General features: G+C 41.7%; 2 protein-coding genes across 2 annotated transcripts in view; one reads left to right on the forward strand and one right to left on the reverse strand.

The window, feature by feature from the left end:
- The window catches only part of Itpr (Inositol 1,4,5,-trisphosphate receptor), a 51,607-nt gene extending 35,081 nt beyond the window's left edge, over nt 1-16,526 (reverse strand). Inside the window, exons 1-2 of the mRNA XM_086968017.1 lie at nt 13,220-16,526; nt 1,007-1,804 (exon numbers count right to left, since the gene is read on the reverse strand). Of these exons, the coding sequence (XP_086824143.1) occupies nt 1,007-1,104 (98 nt within the window). The 5' untranslated portion in view covers nt 1,105-1,804; nt 13,220-16,526. The remainder of the gene's footprint in view (nt 1-1,006; nt 1,805-13,219) is intronic.
- A 458-nt stretch (nt 16,527-16,984) lies between these two features.
- On the forward strand, nt 16,985-21,617 carry bys (Bystin). The gene is made up of 7 exons (XM_022832009.2): nt 16,985-17,337; nt 18,680-18,842; nt 19,105-19,211; nt 19,462-19,677; nt 20,163-20,405; nt 20,796-21,004; nt 21,266-21,617. Exons 1-7 carry the CDS (start codon nt 17,197-17,199, stop codon nt 21,480-21,482), a joined length of 1,296 nt encoding a protein of 431 aa, XP_022687744.1. The 5' UTR covers nt 16,985-17,196; the 3' UTR covers nt 21,483-21,617.
- The last annotated feature ends 213 nt before the right edge of the window (nt 21,618-21,830 follow it).

Below are 21,830 nucleotides of genomic sequence, written 5' to 3' on the forward strand. Positions count from 1 at the left end.
AACAGAATATAGTACCTTGTGTAAACTTTATTAAGGTCGTACACAATCTATATTGTAATAACGCTAAGAAACGTACGCTGAAAAAGAACAAATTTTTGTTAACCGTTTGATTTACAAGCTAAATAAACTTTAATGGCTTAATATACTCCAAATCATTGGGTTCACATTGTGTGCAATTGAGTTAAGCGAACATATATATGACCTTCATCTCAAGTTCATATCAAGAATGCCCTCAAAATACTATTTCTGAGTGCTCGGAAGGTTAGAAAGTAGCTGACTTTCGATCTACTAGGCGTCACTTAGGACAAAAGTCACGTCTCGGTAAATCTGCCGCTACTTCGTCAGGGAAACAGCAGACTGCTCAAAAACTCATATTGTGTGTCTAAGCTAAGTTAGATTTTGATTCGAAGGCACAATGAGGCATAATTACAAGCAGTGGGACTATTTCAATATTGCCATTTTAGCGAGATGTCGGTTTCGTAAATAAATAAACTACAAACACAGCCCATATTTTTTGTCATAAATGTATACTACACTGTGCATTTCCAGCGGCCAAATAATACCAGCAATAGAAGTAAGACGAGATAACAATTTGAGATGGCAAGTGTTGCCCAGTTTTATTCCGTTGTCCTATTAAGTGACCCGCTTTATTTTGTAACTATATGCACACTAGTAAGCGCCATAAATGATAAGCATTTGTTCGCCGAAACCCATGTGCTGTCATTATTTCGTACCCTTATCGGATCTTACGATATATCTAGGCAAATGGATACAAGCATTCAAGCTACTGAAGGCAATCTGTATAAGCAAAAGAGTCAATATAGGTATAGTACTTGATGTTGATTCCTAACAAGTTTAAGCTTAGTATAATATCAAAACGACCTGTTGAAAATAGTCTACTGTGCAAATTTTGCAGTGAGTGGAACTATCACCACAGTTAATTTTACCGACCTGAATAGGACAATTTCATTAAACTAATTAAATCAAAGTATGCATTCACACTTACCCAAGCGTAGAAAGGAATCCGTTGAAGGTTCCTTCCGCAAACAAGGACACCACATCCCCAATGTGAAGCAAGGACGTCGCGGATAGATGGTCCGACATCCTGATAGCAAGCTGTCTTTTTTAGATGGCGTCGCCTACTTTCGGAGGAGATAATACTTCAGGCGAACACTTCAGCTTCCCTTTCATGCTTTTCACAAACGCTGGGTTACGCGGACGTCGCTGGCTTTTCTCGCACGACGTTTCCTTTTTTCATACTTTTGCTTCACTCAATCAGATTTGCTTTTATAGACATGACGAACGACGACTTCACTGACAAACAAGTACGACAAAGAACACGCAGGCAAAAATGTGTGAGATGGGTGTCCGTCAGAGCTCTAGATGGATAGCACGGGTGGGTACAGCTTATTGCAAACTGTGTTATTGCTTGTTTGTGAGAAAGAATGAAAACTCCCCTAAAACACGATCAACAACTTTTGTTGTTTACTTTATACGTTCGATGGATATTATTGATGGTAAGGGCTACTGAACTGCCGGTCTTCGCGTAGTGACTACTGCTGCTGTTAGCTTGATGTTATGAGGAGGATTTGGTCTTCCGGCGGTTTTAACTGTCGGCTTCTGTCCAGTGCTATGAGACAATGCTTGACGCTTAGCGGCGGCTCGGATCTTCAGTAAAACCCGCGTAACTTGATTGCTTCTTCCTGGCTGAGCTGTCGCAAAGTTGAAAGTAATACAGGAAGGCCCACCGAGGGACACTTCCCTGTTGTGACAGCCATTAAAGCCCCGCCGGCTGCCTCATCGTCTAAAATACAAACCAAAGACAACCACATATTATGAACCATATATATATATAACAGATCGCAAGACAAAAGCAATACTCTTGTTGAGTTGAGTATAACCAAAAGCGATCTGGGAGATTATTTTAATCAGCTTTTGCTGCGGTACGTTCTACTTAAATTATAAGTCGCTCGCATAGAGAATCCATGTTGATGAACAAAGTCATTCATCTTTTGTGCAGTATACGATTTCTACACTGACTACGTTAAGGTTCGTCTCTGACCACATCCAAAACAAAAGATGCATTTTTGAAAATAAATACATATCAGGTTGAAAATGTTTTCTCAGGCTATATAGATATAGCTGTCCTCTGTACTACAAAAATGCTAGTGCATTAAATTTATTAAAAATTAAAGAAATATTGCACGCCGAAATCTATTTATTCAGAACTTTTAATTTAATAATAGACATCTCTCAAGCATTCATCGTTATAACTTTATATTTTCTTTTTTACGACCTGGTCGCTCTTGTCAAGCACCGTTTTCGTGCATCAAGTTTAAGATTAATGATCGACAATTTACTCCGCTTCAGATCTTTCAGTCGTTCCAGAAAATGTTTAGTATTATTGCCGATCACAGATCATTCGACTGGTTTTTGACGAAGGGCACCTTTATTTAGCTAGAGCGGAACATATGAAACCAGCAGAATAAAAAACAGTTGTAGGGTTGCTGTGGCATGCCACAGCTTCTGGAATAAAGGATTGCCGCAAACAGGTGGCTTTCCTTTATATACGCTGTATGTGTTCGAACATATAGAACCGTATGATGATTCATATCGTACGTCCGGTACGGTATCTAGTGTGCTGAACGAAGAAAAGCCTCAGCCGGTATTAAGCAATTTGTAGATTACTTTCATTTGACCCTTCTTTTTCACCTTATATCCGTAAATAAAACAACTACGAGAGTACGGCAGCAATCGCATATGACTTCGCAGCCTGACATCAGAGAAGAGTCAGCCAAAAACTTCACTACTGAAGCATTAACCAAACGGCCGTATATGTATTCATTGAACGCAGAGGCCTCAATGATTATAGACAATAAAGCCGATTTTGGAAGTTACTTGCAGAGGATCGAGTCTCGAACTTCAGGATGTAGTGCTTACAACGAGTCTAAGCAACAAACCCATCTGTCGTCGTCGAACATCTCTATGATAGGCCTTCAGTCCATGCACCGCCAAATAGGGTCGAGGTCCTTACTTAGCGGACCTTTCAGCACCAGTGACCTGTAAAGGCCTCACTCAACTTCTATAGATAGATTTCGGCTGGCCAATCTTCTTCAATGAAAATTCAGGCATAAGTAAATAAATAAATGACGTTGAATACGCAAAGTAGGTTTACGACTGCAAAGCGCGATGGTAAATTCCACGATCAGACAGTGACGATGGAGGAACCGGTGTTCCTTCAACAATACTCGTTTACCATTCGGTTGTATTTCCGGAAGAATTGAGACAGGGCATGTGGAAATTACAGGCGACTAATAATAAGCTAAGCATAGATAACTGACAATAATCATGGGTATTGATTTTGTTAGAACCATTGAAAAACGCTTATTTTAAACACAGTACCAAAGTGGCAAAAAAAAACTACCTATATCGAATTGTTACCGGGTTCGTATTTCGTACTAACCAATCAAATAATAATAATCTGCATAAAAATGGTAAGAAACTTCGGCAAAGAAGTCACTATTGTTATGACTGTGACTGAAAATGATGTGTACGTATCTAAAAATTGTATGGGATTCTGACTACCTTATACAACAACAAGCTCCTAATAGGGATACGGCCAGCCTTGTGTTCAGGTCTAATAATTAAACATTCACACGCAATAGTTAAAAAGGACTCGGAACGCAAGACGTAAAGACGCCTAACAAAGGTAACGCGCAGTTTTCGAAGCGAGCGCGTGCGTGCTCCCTCTCGTGATATTTAACAACACTCTTCATGCTTCAAGGAGTTACAAATGCTTTAGAATGAAGTAATCTTCGGCCTGTCGTTTTTCAGCCTCGTTGCCAACCCGTGCCTTCTTTTTGACAAACGAAAGAATGCCCGCAATCGATAGGGAACTTGCGCCCGCTAGTAGTTTTGACGAAACGTACTTGACCGAAACTAACATGGAGTCAAATTAGTGTAACGACGGATACGAAACAGATACAGGTAGGAAGATAAGCTGAAATCTGGGTTTATTGGGCCGTATGCGCCCTCCGCCTGATCCAGAACTTCCAACTTAGGCTACGCACCTGCCACGTTCAACAGCGTGATCTGACAGAACAGGGATATGAATGCTGTACATGAATTGAATACGCTTGTAAGTTATACCTCAGTGCTCCATGTGATTCACAGTTTCACTTTGTGCAATTACGTACCATTCCCACAAGGACAAAAAGGGCTATACCAGAACGACGGATATATGTATAATATGCGACGATTGGTTCAGAAAGCTCTATCATGTACTATATATTCATACTGACATGTTTACCTGACAGGGGAACCGTAACCAATGCAGACTCTCTCTTTGCCCTGGGTCCACTATCACTACTCCTATTGTCCAGAATGTTGTATGGTTTTGTTCAAATATATTATCGATTACGGAAGCGTACGATTTCTGTTGTTGTGCTCGTGTAACAAGTGCTAACACGAAGGCAAAAAACAACGAGTATATACTTTACTTTGTTATTTACCGCCGTTCGAAATAAATTTTTTATAGCATTCCTTCCTTAAACTACTCCGGCTTAAACAGCGCTCCTATAGAGAGCCGCTATTTGTTTATCTAAACCTCAGTTAGACTTGGGAACTTATGCAACGTTTCCCGTGAATCAAATCAAATGGATTATTCGGTTAGAAAGAAGCGATAGAAGATAGACGGCGAGCGAAAAAAGAACAAGATCTCTGAAAATATTTCTACCTACGGCAACGACGAGCGTCGGCTCAGCTCTGAGAAGTAGAGACATGCAAGCTGTATACTGGAGCTCGCATCTTTTTCAAACAACTAACAGTGCTTATTTTTTGACTTCAAGGAAATACGTGACGTCGATTAGGATCGTTTGTACAGACCAGATCTGTGTCCTTCTTCCTTACACAGCCCTCATCTTTACGATCAGCCTTTTTATATTTGTTGAGAATTATTAGAGAATTCCTTACTCGTATAAAATTGATGATCAGGCTGTCTAATGATATCATGATACGCTAGCAATGGTCGAATGATGTTGCAAGAAATATCTTCTGTCTTGAAATGATAGATTTCTAGATATATAAAATTAGGTCAGATATTATATAGCATGTATCTAGTTTGAACATAAATATGAAATATCAAAGCTTGAATGAGACAACAATGACAGAAAATCATACCCCAAAAAAAAGTAAAGTGTGGGTCATTTAGCTGATTGGATACAAATTAAATTACCGTCGGTACATTTCCCAATAAATGTATTTGCTGAACTAAAGATCTCACCTGTTTGCGGTACAGCCTATTTTGATTCAAAACTATATATATATATATATATTTATAGACCATGACCAGCAATATATAACCGTGATTCAATTACTTTCAGTCCACTTATTGACTCAAAGCAACTCATTGGTTATGATACTTGGCGACATCTTCTACTAGAATGAGCCTGACAACGTAAATGTAAAGACCATAGGCCATAGGCTAACTTATCATCTCATGTATAACTTTGTTCAAACACACTATCGTATTTTACCATTTTGTTGTCCACCTTCGTGCAAAATAAGTCTTATCGGTTTAGGCAACCTTTGTTATGCAATCGATAAAGTTTTATACAATGAGTAACCATTTTATAAATGATTTTACATAGCGATACATCACTCCCAAGGCTGGCCACTTTGTAGGCACGTATGCACCAAGCCATCCAAGCGCCCCTTAGGCGCTTACAGCACGTCTACGTAGTCGCCTTTTAGTGCAATACCGCCTATATCGAACCGATAGCCGCTTGTTATCAATGCACACATTGGCCGAGCTTTTTTCTATGATGAACTGATAGCATTGATGCATTGAAATCGTAGCAGGTCGAAGAGAAACGGCATGTCACCTATCAAGGCCTGTTTATATAGTCAACGAGCCTCAATTCGCCAAATGTATAAATTACAGCATGTTTTTTGAGGTTGAAGTACTGGATCCAAGGTAAGCGAACGTGGTGGTAAATACTTAGGTTGTCTGCAAATACAAACACTGGCGGTGTTTACTGCTAGGCGTACCTGTCAAAAATACATAAATAGACCCATAACACGGCCAAACAACACTGTGGCCTTTCAAAAATAAGGTACAAGAAGAACTTCAGTTTATATAATAGTGTTCGGGTTCGAATTACCTTCGATCATCGCTGAAATGCTCACGAATTATCTAAATAGCAACAACATAAAACAAGTGATTTCAGATAGTTTGCGTTAACTTGAAAAATAGTTTTCCAAAAGTGTATCTTCATCAAGCGTGAGGGTATATATATATATATCTCTCATTATTCTATTTAGTTATTTACCTTCTACTCCGGTCTCGTTGCTATTTTTCTTTATCTGTTACTGTTACTGACACTGATTAGCGTGCCGTAAAAGGACAACCGCAACCGCTTCGAAACCTCAACGACATTCTAGAAATTACGATTACTCTCTCAATACGAGATAACTTCACCCCCGCTTTGAAGTTCAATTCAATACGATTTGAAACAGCAGCGCCATATAGGGCTTGTGTTTGCTACTACTGAGCCTGAGAATTCATCTTGGATTGATATTTAACAAAGAAATATTCAACCTTATTTATAGTCACTCCAAGGCAATATGCGCACATCAGTTAAAACTAATTAGCAAGCACCATAATAAGTTGTTTATAACTTGCTCTCGCATTACACATTATTGAAAATGACAGAAAACGCAAACAGCATCCCCCTCTGGAAGTATGGAAATCCTAAGAATTATCTTTCCACTCATCCAAGCGCTTCCCCATTAGCAAATGTCGCATTATTTCTACCTTAAAGTAGTGTTGGAGTTCAAAAGAAGTGACATACTTGGTCCCGTATTCTGGTAATAATAAGCACGGTGGTAGAACTCTCCTTAAGCATCTGTGAGCTCCTTTAAGCATCATTAATCAAGCCTTCCGACATATGTATTATCTCCATGGCAAGACGCGCGTACAAATGTCGCGCGAGCCCCGTCAAAACAGCGATGATACGCTTCTCACGCATCAAACGCACCACGACTCGTGCGTGCGCAATAAGATACTTCTTGAAAATAGCATTTTACCGCCCGCTGTTAATTTCTTCTATTTCACCCAACGCGTATTCACCCGAAGTATTGATATCATAACAGGGCTAAAACAGCGCATCGCGATACATGGAAAACAACTGATAGCCGGATGAACCTACACGCCGACGGACCGACATAACAGAACCTCAGCTATACACGGGTACGAATCGAAGGAATCGAAGTGACATAGTGAACCACTATCGGAACGAAACAAAAAGTAAAATCGACATACACCGGCAATATCATATCATAGATAAATAAGGACACAGTTGTCACTGTCAGCTAACGCTTGAGATCGGTTGACAGCAGAATCGCATACTTTCATCCCATAAAACACGACAGCCCGCCTGGCACCCCAAACTGGGGGCCATGCAGCGCTGTGTTTTAGGAACCAGGCCAAAACAGTATTCACCTCCGTATCGGTCTCTGACGCAGCCCGGACTACTTCTTCACCTTTCAATTTACACCGATTTCAAACTCCGATGCGGTAATGGCCCCAGTGAATCGAACTGCGGAGTGACCACGTTGGCATGACGTGGCACCCGACGGCCGTGCATGCGGGCAATTAAACTCGACATGGCTTCTTTCTCAATATCGATAACAGAATGCGGCGATACCACGACCCGTGGGGCATGGCTGAGCACACACAGCCGTCTCGCTGTCGGTCTTTCCATGTCACGGTCTTGTGGCATATGAAGTGGGCGGTCTGGGTCCGAGTGCTATACGAGTCCGAATTAACCACCGCGATGAGGTCCGCAAAAGCAATCGACCTGGTTGTCTTGTTTACATTAAGCAGGAAGACCGCATAGCCGCAGTCGAGCTAAAACTCGTCTACGAGAACCAGGTTGATTTTAACGAACCCTTCAAACGGCCATTCCGCCGTTTACACCTGGTTAAGGAATTTCTTCGGTGGGCTGACCTCCTCCGCAATTTCTGTTTGAGAACATCCTTCTTGTCTGCCTCCACTACAACCTCTAGCTCACAAGTGGTAAGGCCGGGCCACGTAAGTGCAGCCTCACGTGTCGCACCCTGTTTTTGTGGCTACCGTTGTTCCGTAACTAGGCGTGCCATCCCGTCCAATTATTTAGCAGGGCTACTCCCGGTCGATACTAACGTTCTGCTGCAGACTCGTCGCGAAATAATGACTGAGCCATCGACACGGGAACACATTTATAGGTACAATTCATATATATATATATATAACGTAATAAACATTAATTCAACCTGTTGAAATGTTTAAACAATCTTCTTTGTTTTATAGACTAGATGAATATGATTTCGATTTAGAATTTAAATTTCTATACTCATCAGTTTTGCGGCACTTTGTTATTGAAGTATGATTTTTTCGTACTCATCATGTAAACAGGAACTTTTGGTGTATGAGACGCTTTTATCTTATTATTTTAGAGTCTTTGCATTGGCTAGAAGCGCCGGGCTAATTCCCGGTTGGCTTGCGACTTCTGATTGACGATTATGGCGATTATGTTGAGTAGATGTTTCGCCTTTTCGCTCATAGGATTCATCTGCCTTCAGTAGAGTACGCGGCAAGATTTACCTTTCTGGTAGTCTGCTATAGCTTATCATGTTTTAGAAGTTACCAGAGTCTACATGAAACTCAGACATATCGGGCGGCACAAAGTACACAAAGAATATTTCGTGTCTCGTAGTTTGTTGTTGTGGGGCACACGAAAAATCGGACATACGCTAGCTTCGAATTTTTTAGTTGCGACACATCCCACTCATGCGCCTATCATATATAACAGCGTATTATGATAGCGTACGAGTGGCCTGGTTAAAGAAATATTATTGCAACCATAAGCTGCAAAGAACAATAATAATCCTTCGTAACCAGCACTGTTCGATGCGTAACCCAATTTGACTTTGTAAAGAAAATAAACTTATTTTTAGAGAAGTATGCATATACTTTTAGGTCAGCATAAGAATCATAGCATCCATCCTCATGCTTTAGACGTGCCTCCCGTTTCAAGTAGGCCGACCTTTTTTGGCCTTCACCGATTTACATCATCGTATCCTTACAAGTAACAAGTATGAGGGTCCCGCTCTTGACTTAGAAGAATCGCAGGGTGGACAATATCAGAGCTAGGATGGCGAAATGACATCATAGACTGAGATTAGACGAGAACTTTGGTTTTCAGCGTAATATGTGGCAATCCAAATTCCATTGCATTGAATTGTCTCAAATAAAATATCCTGTAATATACTTATGATATGCTGCCTCTACAACTCTACCCAACCATACCATGCTTGAGAAAAACCCTGTGGATGCAAATGAGCCAGCTGCAACGATTTTTACCATTGAGATACATGCTACAGGTAAATATATTGGAATCAAACTTCAAAAGTAATTAAACTGACAGTCATGATCCAACCATTTAAAATTGAGACATTTTATGCCGATCAGGCGTTTTTTAGTGACAGCATTGCAGCATACGCCGAGAGCACCTAGGAACAAGCATTGAGGCGCCATGCAATATGATGACACACCGGCAAATAGCGTCAACTGAAGACACGAAGCATATTAAATAGCTATGCTGCTTCTAAGGGCAAGGGAAATCGATCTTCATCTTTGTATTATTAATGATAACTGAAATGTGCGTTGTTGGAGCGGCCTTCTAGTACAAAAAGTGTGGCGTCTTTCCACCGAAATAACAAGAACTCTGTTTCCCAGTAAAATAAAATTACAATGAGTTTGACATTACGGAAAAGGTTTTTTTCGGTAACAAAGAAAAGACGCATACACTAAGTCACATGAGCTCATATTTATATCATACACAGCTTTCGATCTAATGGCAGTAAAGAACCAGTACAGAATATTTGAGATAACATGTATAAGAATCCAAGCAACTACGACAAAAGTCGACTAGTTTTAAGCCATTTGGTAAATGGGAACGCAGCAAGTACGAAACTCTGAGTAGTTTCTGTTCGAAGCATGCTATGTACACGTATCAACTGGAAAGTCTTGAGCTCTGTCGACACAGCTGTGACAAGTAACTTTGGAAAAAATCCTGGTTTTTTAGTGCATTGCACAGCCGTTCAGCCTTCTATGTGCGCATACTAACACGTCTGAGAAACTGCTCTCAGATGAAGTACCAAACCAGACGACAGCATTTGGTTCACAGTCCACGCTGCTCCTTAACGTGATGATTAGAACAATAATTATGAGGGGTAAAGGCTCAGGTAAGGTGGCCTTCATTAAATCAAGCTCAGGCTACACGCTCCCCATTTAACACTGCAAGCATTTTTTGGCCATCATCAGCTCTCAGGAGAGCATAGCGTGAACTGATCATATAAAGATATATATCATAATTAAGTACTACGTAATGACAAATACTTGTTGAACACCGTAGACAGGCCTAAATAGTCCATATCGAACAACCAGTTCCTTCGGTAAAAATCGTATGGAAAGTTACCATGTTAAGGCACTCAAATTTTGATAAAAACATCATAGAGCAACTTACAGCTAAAGCCGAGTACGACTTTTATCGTTAAGAAAGAGCACAGAAGAAGGCTCGTCTGTAAATTCTCAGCACTTCTGCAGCGGAGTTTTCTGCATGCATTCACAGGCTAACTGTGTGATCCGTGATTCCTGAACAAGTTTAGGCCACTACTAAGCCTGCACGTTATTCCTATCCAACAACAGCGAATACGCTTCAGTCGAAAGGCAATCTATTTCGTACAGTGAGGCCTACATCGATTGCATTTTAATTCGCGTTTACAAATACATCCCGTCATCCGCGCTCTGCTTCACTGGGAGAAACTGTATTTATTAGTTTACAGTGGTACCACAACAAATGAAAGCTGACTATCCTTCAATCTGTTTTGTCTTGTACCTGTCAGGAAGGTACCCTAGGGAAGTAGTTAAACCTGTCAAAATAATAGACGTTTTGGAACTGACTCGTACTAGCGGAAAGGTGTGCCCCACGCGGGTTTACCTGATGATGTAGCAGACGACCACTCTGAACAAAGAAAGTAGTGATTTTTCAATGTGGCTCAAATCTGTAGATCGGTTCGGTTAACAAGAGTTTTCAACACTTCTGAGTTAATTGTAATAAATGAACCAGTGGATATGACAATGACATCACCAAGCTATAGCAACGAGCCTTGGAAAGCTTTGGAAAAGCTAGTCATGGAGCGAGGCAAAGTTGAAATAGAGAAGTTATTGAAGAAAAGCACAAGGTAAACAACATATAACAATTACGCACGCGAGCTAACGAAGCTACAAAATAATATTTGAATAACGATTGAGCTACTAGAAATAACTGAAATAATACAATGATCGATTTAAAGAAACTTTGCTCGTAAAGCTCCTACGAACTATTCGTATCGGCGTATCCTTAAAACTGGCCTATTTTTAATACGCTGCCTTTATAGGTTTCTAGACGGTGCACCAGATTACAAGCCAGTATGAGCCAATGACTAAGCAACGATTCATTGAGTTGTGTACTTTGTTAGAGAAAAGCACTTGTTTGCAAAGGGACGCAATTTAATTACAAGTAAATGTCAATGGAGGGAATTTTTAGTTCCGATCGTCTGCCTGGAGTGCTTCGTAACTTCTAGTTTTGACGCTTTTTTTGAGGTTTTTTATACAGACACCACCTTATTATATAAGGCAAGTAATAGACAACAAAAACTCGAGTTATCCGGATATATACATAAATGCGAATAAGCGAAATAGCCAATGAATTGTCACTGGCATTGACCACGTAAAATTCACTAAAAAAGTACTACAGAGGAATGTTGTTGTTGCGCGTTGCCTGTTATCTCCTAATTTGCCTGGGCATCATTAGAAAAAGTGGCGGCGACCCAGCCCATGTAAGGCCACTAACAGACGAAAAATATTTTCGCAGATAAGGTAGGTTCGCAGGCGCTGCGTAGACACTACTCCGAATAGTGTCAAATGAACCACGGACGGCGTTTCCTTCTAATGTGGCATGCCAAGAAGTCGTCATTCTAATAAACGATGTCATATTATATCTCTATATTGGTCATAGCAATAACTTTATCATTAATAACTATTTCGATTGGCAAAAAGAGTAGTAAATTTATATGTAGCCGCCGTATAGAACCGTGTTCGGTCACACATGGCGCTAGCTAACAGCTGCCGAGTGAAATCTTAACTCGTGTAGGATTAGTTTAAGAGGGGATTTGCTAGATACAGTCGCCATCCATTCAATGTCCAAACAATTTACCTGATCTTAATGAAGCAGCACTCCCATTTTTTGGTTTTGCCTGTGCGTTTCGACTCACTACCGTTAACTGGACGAGTAAAAATGGGCCGGGACGCGGATCAAGGACCTATTACGATCTAAAGGTAGAATTTTAGAACCCGAATGCTTCTTTGGCGGAGTATTTTTACAAAGCGGGCTAAAAATGTAATAAGTTCGCCAAATATTCTGGCCCACTTGCCTAGCGAAATTCTGATGAGAAGCAATCGATTGACCATTTATAAGTTGTTAGTGAAGAAATTGTGCACATAACACGAAACCAACGTTTCCGCCGAACTTAGATCGTCACATTTACCGATGAAATGATCCAATGTCACAGCCTCATATACCTAGAGGGCATCCATAGCCGACGTGGGACCTAGCTCGCGTTAAGTTGAGAATTCGTTGTATTCGACCATTGACGTGACCTATCGTACCTGCAGCTGACATGACGACCCATCACTAGCAATGCTAGCCTATCTGCCTATATGTCCATAAAAGCATGCGCGTTTGTCGGTCGCCGTTTCTGCGCGCGGCGTTTCGAGCAGTCTAAAAACACGCGCAGTCATGAAAATACACAGCTCTAGCAGCAGGAGCCTGGAGACGCGAGCCAACAGGAAATCCGATTGGTGGCAGTCTAACTGCTGCCATTGCGGTTGAAGCCGATGCGATGACCAGCTACAACTCGCTGGGCTCTATTGCTTACGATATCACTTTAACTAAGGCTTGATCGATTCTGTCGGACAGGAACAAATGAGTCAGTAGCTCTCTTTTTGCACAGACGGCCCATCTAAACTATTCAGATGTACTGGCTAGTTCAGCCCACACCAAGACAAAAATGGCAATAGTTATGAACACCTAACCTAGCACTTCGTATCTCTGTAGTAGTTGGCAAATGTACTCACGATTCGTCACGTTGAGGTCCGGAGGGGAGCAGAGTTCTGGGACGGACTAGTGTTTACAGCAGCCTGTAACGACGGCGTTAAAGGACTGAAAAATCTCCTTCTCGGGCGAACGGTTGGAGAAGGACCAGACAAAAAAAAAAAACAAAAAAACGAGCGATAGAGAATAGCAACAGTGTTGCGGAAAATGGCGTACTTTCTACTTTCTCGATCAATTAAGACGAGGTCAACATTCGATCGGATACGGTAGAGCGGTTAAATCGTTTTAACATGCGAACGTATCGGTATACTTGAGTTCTTTTTCAGTACAGTTGGATTAGACAAGTGTTGAATAGTCAAACTGTGGGCCTATATACGTAATTGGCTCTACGGAATTAGCGTCAGCGTATGAGATGTTATAACAGTATCACTGCACAAAATAGCGACGATCCGGCTGAATACTGGTGGCCACCATCATCGTCGGCAAAGAGTCTTCTCAACTGCGCTGGTTAACCACCAACGCTGATGTCGATGAATAATTACGATAACCACCACCACAACAACAACAACAACATCAACAGTAACAAAAGTAAGAAGCACAACAAGAACACCAACAATAACAAAAGCAACAATCGAAAATACAACGAAAACAGCAGTAAGGCTTGTTGTAGATTTAGCACTTTTTGCATTATTAGTAGGCGAAGTCGAATGGAACGATGAAGCAGCATCGCCGAGGCGCAGTGTCGATCGTCATCGCTGCTGCTGCTACAACAACAACGACGACGGCCAGCAGTTACACCGCGGCCACAAATAATCGTCTTAATGTTATCGCAGCATCCAGCCGGAAACGACGAGACAGTGTAACAAGAACAACAACCGCTGTTAACGGCGACGAAACAACGAATCGCATTGGTACCACGTCAACTTCGATCCAGCCACAAAGCTCACGGCTCCTGTAATCTTTCGACAGCTGAGCAGAACTGACTTAGATAAAACGGGAACAAAATGTTCCGTAATTAGCTGATTAGAAAAGTGATTAGAACTTATCTGATTAGAAAACTGTGTGACACAAACTGGGTAAGCGATGGGTGACCGGTGACGTTCCACTGAAATTTTCCACTTTGTCTGTGTTTGTCCCGTAGCTACTGGCGTCGGTAAGTTGCTCTCCTCGACACCTCTGCTTTGTCTTTATCCACGGTCCAGGAGCACTTATATTAAACAAACAATCATCAGGAGAGAGCAATGACGTGAACACGCACAATAACAGCAGTGATCTCGTCTCACTACGACCACCATTATCAGCTAAATTCAGTACAACTTGTCAGCGTTTGTGTCCGATTCATTTGTTGCTCGGTCAATTGTTTCTAGCCGTTGTCATCTATTCTGTTGTCGTTTACCAAGGAGACATTTGACGCTGCTGACACGCCACCGATTCGAAGCTCATCATATCACACCAACATGCTGTTCAACACGCGTCGTCATCCGCCTTCTCAGCAGCCACAGCAGCGAGGAGAACTTCAGTTACGCTGGCAGTAACAGCAGCACTGACATCAGCATTAATGCCAACCACACATTGCTGCCGCTGATGCTGTTGAAACTGTTGTGCTGCTTTCGACAGTGACAACAGCGTTGACAGCACCAGCGACAGGATCCTCTTGACCCTTTCTTCTGGACGGTGATTGAGCGCTCACCCGCTCACTCATTCATCCAGCCATTTATCCATTCCGGCTATTACAATGGCGACCACAACAGTCTCGACGACGCTCTTGCTGACGCTGATAATGATGACAGCGGCCACAGCAGCAGCCCCCGCGAAGGTACAGATGTGCCCTGCCGCGGCGCCAGCTACGTCTATTATCACACTGGGATTTGCAGCTGCTGAAGATCGTAAAATACACTGATCCTGATCCGAATAATGACGCTAGAACTACTTGTCGCACCAAAGAAGCAGTGGCGGCGGAAACAAACTGGAACTTTGGGCCTACTTGTTTGCTGGAGTCCGCTTATTTTCACGTGCCTTTGGCCAAGTTGCACGTCCGAGGACTTTCTGCACTTTGTCATCTATGTGCTCGATCCCCATCTGTACCAGTCAAAGTTATTTTCGTCGTCCTTTCATTGCTACTTGAGAATGTGATTGTGCTTCTGGGGCTGTTGCTATTTTTCGTGGTTGTTAGAATAAATCATTGGAATAGTGGAATTAACTGGCTGGTTATTTAGCTATTTCGTCGATTGTTGTTGTACCTTGTCCTTTCTCGATCGCTGGCCATTTGCTAGACGTCCACTGGGGCCGTTGTCAGTACAACAGCAGGCACCACGTAAAAGGTATCCTGTCAATCCGACGGCCAGACAGCGCTCGCAGCACAACAGAAGCAGTAACTGCAATTGTCGCTTGCTCGCCTTCCGCTACCGCCTCGACTCGACCAGTCCAGTATATTCGTAGTTTGTCTATCTGACCGTCTGGAAAAGGCGGACCGCCTAACCAGCTGACCGATGGCACGTCCGATTACCGACTGACCAAACGAACGAGCGAACGAAACACTGCCGACCGCTGCTGGGTGAAGATTTCTATTACTCCTCTTCCAGCAGCTGCTACTGCTGTCCGGCTCGTATATACCTGCTCCTACAGCTGTCACTGCCTGGCTCGCACCGCACGCATCAACGCTAAAGGCGGCTCTACCGCCAGTAAACGGTGACGGTGGCGGTGGCGGTGACGCTAAGCACCGATCGCGGGACGATGGCTGCGACGCTAAAACGTGGCCACGGTCGGAGCAAGACGAGCCACCGTCAGCACCGCCGCTGTCATCTTCGTCTACTATTACCAACTAACCTTATCGTCACTACTACTGCTTATGAAGACCGTGCTCCCTTTGCGGCATCAGCGCCGTTGCCAGCAGCAGCAGCAACAACAACAACAACAACAACAGTAAAGGGCCAAAGCGAGGAGTGCCGTCGCTGCGCCAGCAAAGCAACCGGCCGACCGGAGATGCGGCGAGGAACGCGCCAGCCAATACGTGCAAGCAGTTATAGCCTAGTGCCATTGGCGTCCTCGTCGTTGCCGAAACGCCGTCGCACTGCTGCTGTTGCTGACGCCGCCGCAAATGGATGTGGTTTCGTCGTAGTAGTGGATCGAATGTTTCCCTCCGCTTCGACCGCGCGCGCGCACGACCACCGCCGCCGCTGTCGTTGTCGTCGTCACTACCCACTCACAGCCATAAGACAGAGATGATAATGATGTCTGTTGATAGTGATTGCTGTGGTAGCAGCAGGCAAACGAGAGGGGCATGCAGGCAACAACAACACAGGCAATCTGGAAAATAGCTGGGTCTAGCCAGCTAATGCTGGTTCAGCTGTAGGTAAATTAAATATTTTTTGTTCTTCAAGGTGATGCATTTTACTTTGGTTTACCTGATAGCAGCCTGAGATATCGGGGCCAAATCAGCTGAAAACTAACCCTTTTCACCTTTCGGTAGCGCAAGGCGATCATTATATTCTGCGTACCTGTTTTCCGCTCTACAAGCATTACGCTGTCAATTTCTCTCTAGTTATTCTACCTTATATATATATATATATATATATATATATATATATATATATATAAGGCAAAGCCTGGAAGAAAAATACCGGATCGAAATTCTTTACTGTATGTAAGAAGCTCGGTACTAGAGTTAGCGCCGTCCAGAGTTAGCTTTGTATAGCTTAATGCCCAATCCTAAAAATGACGCATGGCCATAACAGTGCTTCCTCCACCCGTGGAACCAGTGCGCGCCGTTATTTAAATTGCCCTTTCCGCAGAGCGGGTCACGTGGTTTTGTTTACGATCGGGCACGTGAGGTTGAGTTCTAGTGCTGTCGCTCTTCGAATCTCGTATATCGACTGTACCGTCAATGTGAGCCTTTTCGATACCCTCGGGAAGTTAATGATAGCTTTGTGGCTGCGAGCAATTACGTGCCGTAAGCATTTTAGGTACATTTATAGGAAGGTACACACAGTCATATTCAAAGATGGGTAAAGCGGACAAAATTTCCGTGGTGAAAAAAGTCCGACATGCTCCGCTGGCGGAACAGATCGAATCGGAAGGAACCGTAACAGCGACAGGTCGTGTGAAGAATCGACGCAAAAGAGACCCCGATCAACAAGATGAGGTACGTGACATAGGTCAAGTTGAATGCGCTACCCGCAGGGCCACAATATAGTAACTATGAGAACTTTTACAATAAATTACTATTAAAAAACAAGGTCTTCTACTAACTCCTACGCATGGTAACCGCTGATTAGTGTTGGAGTACTTTCTGATATGAAATGCTCAGAAGAGTGCAGCTTATTATCGGTTAAGGTCGTACAAGATTTTTACCAGATTAAGTCGTACGACCTTGTATACTTATCTTCTACAAGATAAGTATATGGTATTCCTCACGTGAGTTGCTTCCCAGATTTGCTGAGTCGATTTCTAGATTACGATTATGTTAATCTAGAATAATAATAATTTATTTAGCTTGTTGGAGGCTTCATTTAAAAAACCCGTTTTGAACGATCTAAAAGGTTAAAACGCATACGTTTACGTGGAAGCTTGCACGAAGAAGCGTGATTACTACCACGGACTGACAAGAAGCATGCGAAAGACAATTGCCTGCACTCTCACGAGGACAGCAGTGTACTCGACTAACTGTGTCAACCTGAAAGTGTACCAGTTAAAGTATCTACGGCTTTATTACGGGCAGACCATATACGTACGCTAAAATACTGCATCTACAATATAGGCATACGTTTCGTTAACCTACGTCCGATATTGGGCTAATCAAATGCAGAAATTCACACAGCGAACAGTTTTCAAAGCGAACATCTAGAGTCTCTTCGGATCATCACACAATATAAGAACTGACATCAAGTGCATTAACTGTGGTTGATTTCTATAATAAGATCATCTGGTGCTATCAACCACTTTCTAAAGTAATAAGGCGAATGTTTTGAAAAAAAACATCGCTTAGCCTCATCTGAACGAATACATACAGTACACAGATTAGGTTAATATTATAATTAGAATAGCCAGTTATGTAATTCATCAGCTTGCATATTTTCAAAAGAGTCTTAGAATTCATGAATGCATCTTAGAATTAACCACTTGAGACGAAGTATGCCTCCCTTCCTGTGTATGGAAATGCATGGGCGAGATTTTCGGAAATGGTGTGGTCATTAATTCAGTCGACATTCTGATTCTATCCGGGATCAATGGCGGCGGAATTATGACGCGTCTTTACAATTTATTTCAATGAATAACTCGAGACGAGCACAACAGTATGGCTAGCGTCTTGTTATTTGGTTGCGCTTTTTGTCGATAGTGCTGTTGAGTTGTTCCTATAATGAGTGTCTTAGAATACCCTTTGCTATTTACACAATGCCAGATAGATGACGAGTTAATAATGTAGTGCAGATTTAATGTCCCTCCCGAATGCTAATTAGTTTTTGCCGATAATTGTATAATTTTAGTACGTGAATTCACGGCTGACAAAACACATTCTAGCGGAAGCTCGACACCAACAGGAACATCCTGAAGATGAGGTCGAATTCTCATCTTCGGCTTCATTCGATGAACGGAGGGGCCGAAACAAGGTTGCCATCAAGGCACCGACCCTCGGTTCCGATTCAGAAGGTACGCAAAATCATTGTCAGTTTCTCATATTATTGATGATCTTGTTTGTCCCTATACTGTACCGCAATATGTTAGGATACTTTTTGCGATTATCTCACCTTATTCTACTAGAATGTCACAAATATAGTTTCCGAGCATTTTTATGTATATACTCACCTAACCCCTCGAACTCCTTAAGACCTTAAGTGCTTAGCTTCCCTTTATCAAGTTTCAATCAGGCCATAACGCGATTTGGCTCAAAAACTGCTTGTGTTTCACACAGGAGAAGATCTTGAAGAGAGCGAAGAGCGACGTATTTATGAAGCCGAAGAGTTTGAGATCGATGAAGAAGCCGCTAAACAAATGGAACTTTTCATGCGTACTAAACAAGTTAGTGGTTAAGTGATAGCAGTCATTCTTGATTATTGTTGTTTTATACATGAGTGTTTTATTTTGCATTTAGTGGCACTTTACGGTACCAGAAATAGCAGGTACATTTGGAAATTGTCCAACTTAATCTGTATATAAATCACTTATACAATGTTTTAAATTGCCGTTAAGCTTCCTCGATATTACACGTCGAAACGGCGATTAAATAATGCCAACCGCGTGTTGGCGTCTGCTATTCATATTTTTATAGGAGGAACGCCGTACGTTGGCTGACATTATTATGGAGAGGTTGACAGCCAAGGAAACAGAGGTTCGTACACAATTCTCCGATGATACACATTTTGAAGACATGAACCCAAAGGTCGTGGAGATGTATATAGGTGTGAAGACTTTGCTAAAAAAATACCGCTGCGGCAAGCTTCCCAAAGCGTTCAAGATCATTCCAGCCTTGGAAAACTGGGAACAAGTGAGTTTTATATTTTACAACTATAATATGAGACGAACATGTTGTCGAAGTGTCCTATGTGTTTATTCAATCATGCAATAGGGTTCTCCGCAAGTGATGCTTATCAATTTTGAAAACAGGTAACCGAACTTCTAGATTTGTCTCATTGGAAACATTTTTTGAAAAATTTTGACGTTCTGACTCGGACCGATGTTTATCCAAAACAGGCAGATTTTCGATAGTGATATTTTTTTCCGAAGGATGGCCTCTGAAACTTGACCACTAGCTATTTAGAGTAGATAACTAGAGTAGCAAACTTCGATAAAAATGGTCATTTAATATATTCTAATATTTTTGCGCACGTCGCTATTTAATTATTATCTTAGGATTCCTAAATTACTTTACGTTGTCAGCGGTAGGCTTCCACTTTTAAGGTCTTCGTTAAGTTTGCTTCAGGTGTAGATAGATTTAACTTTACTTATATGATTTTATGATTCTCTATTTAGGTTTTATATATAACAGAACCAGACAACTGGACAGCTGCCGCAATGTATCAGGCGACACGGCTTTTTGCGTCCAATCTGAAGGAGAAAATGGCGCAACGCTTTTATAACCTGGTTCTTCTTCCCCGCGTACGAGATGATATCGACGAATTTAAACGGCTAAACTTTCATCTTTATCAGGCACTCCGCAAAGCAATATTTAAACCAGGCGCCTTCTTTAAAGGAATCGTCTTGCCTCTCTGTGAGGTAAGCTTAATCTCTTTTTAGCCAGCTGTCCCAAGCTATAGTACACGAAGCACAAGACCTCTCCATCATAAGAAAAGAACTGCGATAATTAACAAAACTAAACAATATAGGCACTTGTTCAACATAAGTATAATCAGTTACTACTAATCACGCGCACGAGGTATTATTAATGATGTAGGGTTGACTTGCCAAAAGGCTTAATATTCACTTTTCCGCGAAATTTAAGCGCAAACTTATTTTAGCCGCGATGCACTTAGTGACCGTGCAAACTCTAATAGACAAAGTTCATTGTTTATTCACAGAAAAAAAAAACCTAACTATGGACGTAACATGATTTCTCGTTACGGAACAATTTTTTCATTTGTTTCATTTTTTGTTTTTTATTCTCAGAGTGGTAGTTGCACACTTCGTGAGGCAATTATTATATCATCGGTATTGACTAAGAATTCAGTCCCAGTGCTACATGCGTGCGCTTGTATGTTGAGGTTGGCAGAAATGGAATATTCGGGTGCAAACTCAATCTTTCTTCGGGTGTTAATTGATAAAAAGTACACTCTTCCTTATCGGGTTATTGATGCACTAGTATACCACTTTCTCAGGTAAGCTGAACGAACTCGTCAAGTTAGTCTAGAACGGAACTATTTGAAGTCTCACTTTGTTATTAAGTTATTTATTAAACATCTGTTATTACCATTAGCAACTGGTTCAGATCTGTGCTTAGTTTTGCCAATTTATTGCGATTTCCATTCATGGCGATTATAATATGCTGTGTTGTTTTAAAGATATGTCGCTACGCCTATCGTTAAGTTTGAACTGTATAATACTAATATAAATGTTACCCTAATGCATGCTTACCATAGGTTCGAAACGGATCAGCGTAAGCTACCTGTCCTTTGGCACCAGTGCTTCCTGACATTCGCCCAACGCTATAAAACTGATGTCTCAGAAGACCAGAAAGAAGCATTGCTGAAACTGCTAAAGGTCCATTTTCATCCACAAATCACTGATCAGATTCGATATGAGTATAACAATTCAACCTGCCGTGAGAGTGAATTTGCTCCTATGCAGACGATGTAAAAGGGTTGTGAAGCGGGAGGTTGCAGTGTTCAGTCGATGAAATAGTTCTGTGGGTGTTCTAGTGGTAGTTACCGTACTCTGTACTATCGAGCCTGTTTACGTTAATAAACTATTAAACGAAATATAAAATGCTGACATACATGTAGTTATTTTGTAATGATGTTAGCGATAGTGATAAGTACTGAAAAATATTAGACCCACAGCAGGCGTATCATTTATGCCGCATATCTATGCCGGCTATAATTCACGCTTGAAATATTCTAGTTTACTCTATTAATTGGCCATAATCATGTAAATAAACATTATATAGGTCATTGGTTCTGAAGAAAATTTAAGACGGAAATTCTA

Source organism: Varroa jacobsoni, unplaced genomic scaffold, assembly GCF_002532875.2.
Source record: "Varroa jacobsoni isolate VJ856 unplaced genomic scaffold, vjacob_1.0 scaffold_367, whole genome shotgun sequence".
NCBI classification, from domain to species: domain Eukaryota; kingdom Metazoa; phylum Arthropoda; class Arachnida; order Mesostigmata; family Varroidae; genus Varroa; species Varroa jacobsoni.

Coding starts and splice junctions, on each gene's coding strand:
- bys (XM_022832009.2), top strand. CDS start 17,197: ATGGGTAAAGCGGACAAAATTTCCGTGGTGAAAAAAGTCCGACATGCT. Junction 17,338..18,679: donor ACCCCGATCAACAAGATGAG/GTACGTGACATA, acceptor GTATAATTTTAG/TACGTGAATTCACGGCTGAC. Junction 19,212..19,461: donor TTTTCATGCGTACTAAACAA/GTTAGTGGTTAA, acceptor ATATTTTTATAG/GAGGAACGCCGTACGTTGGC.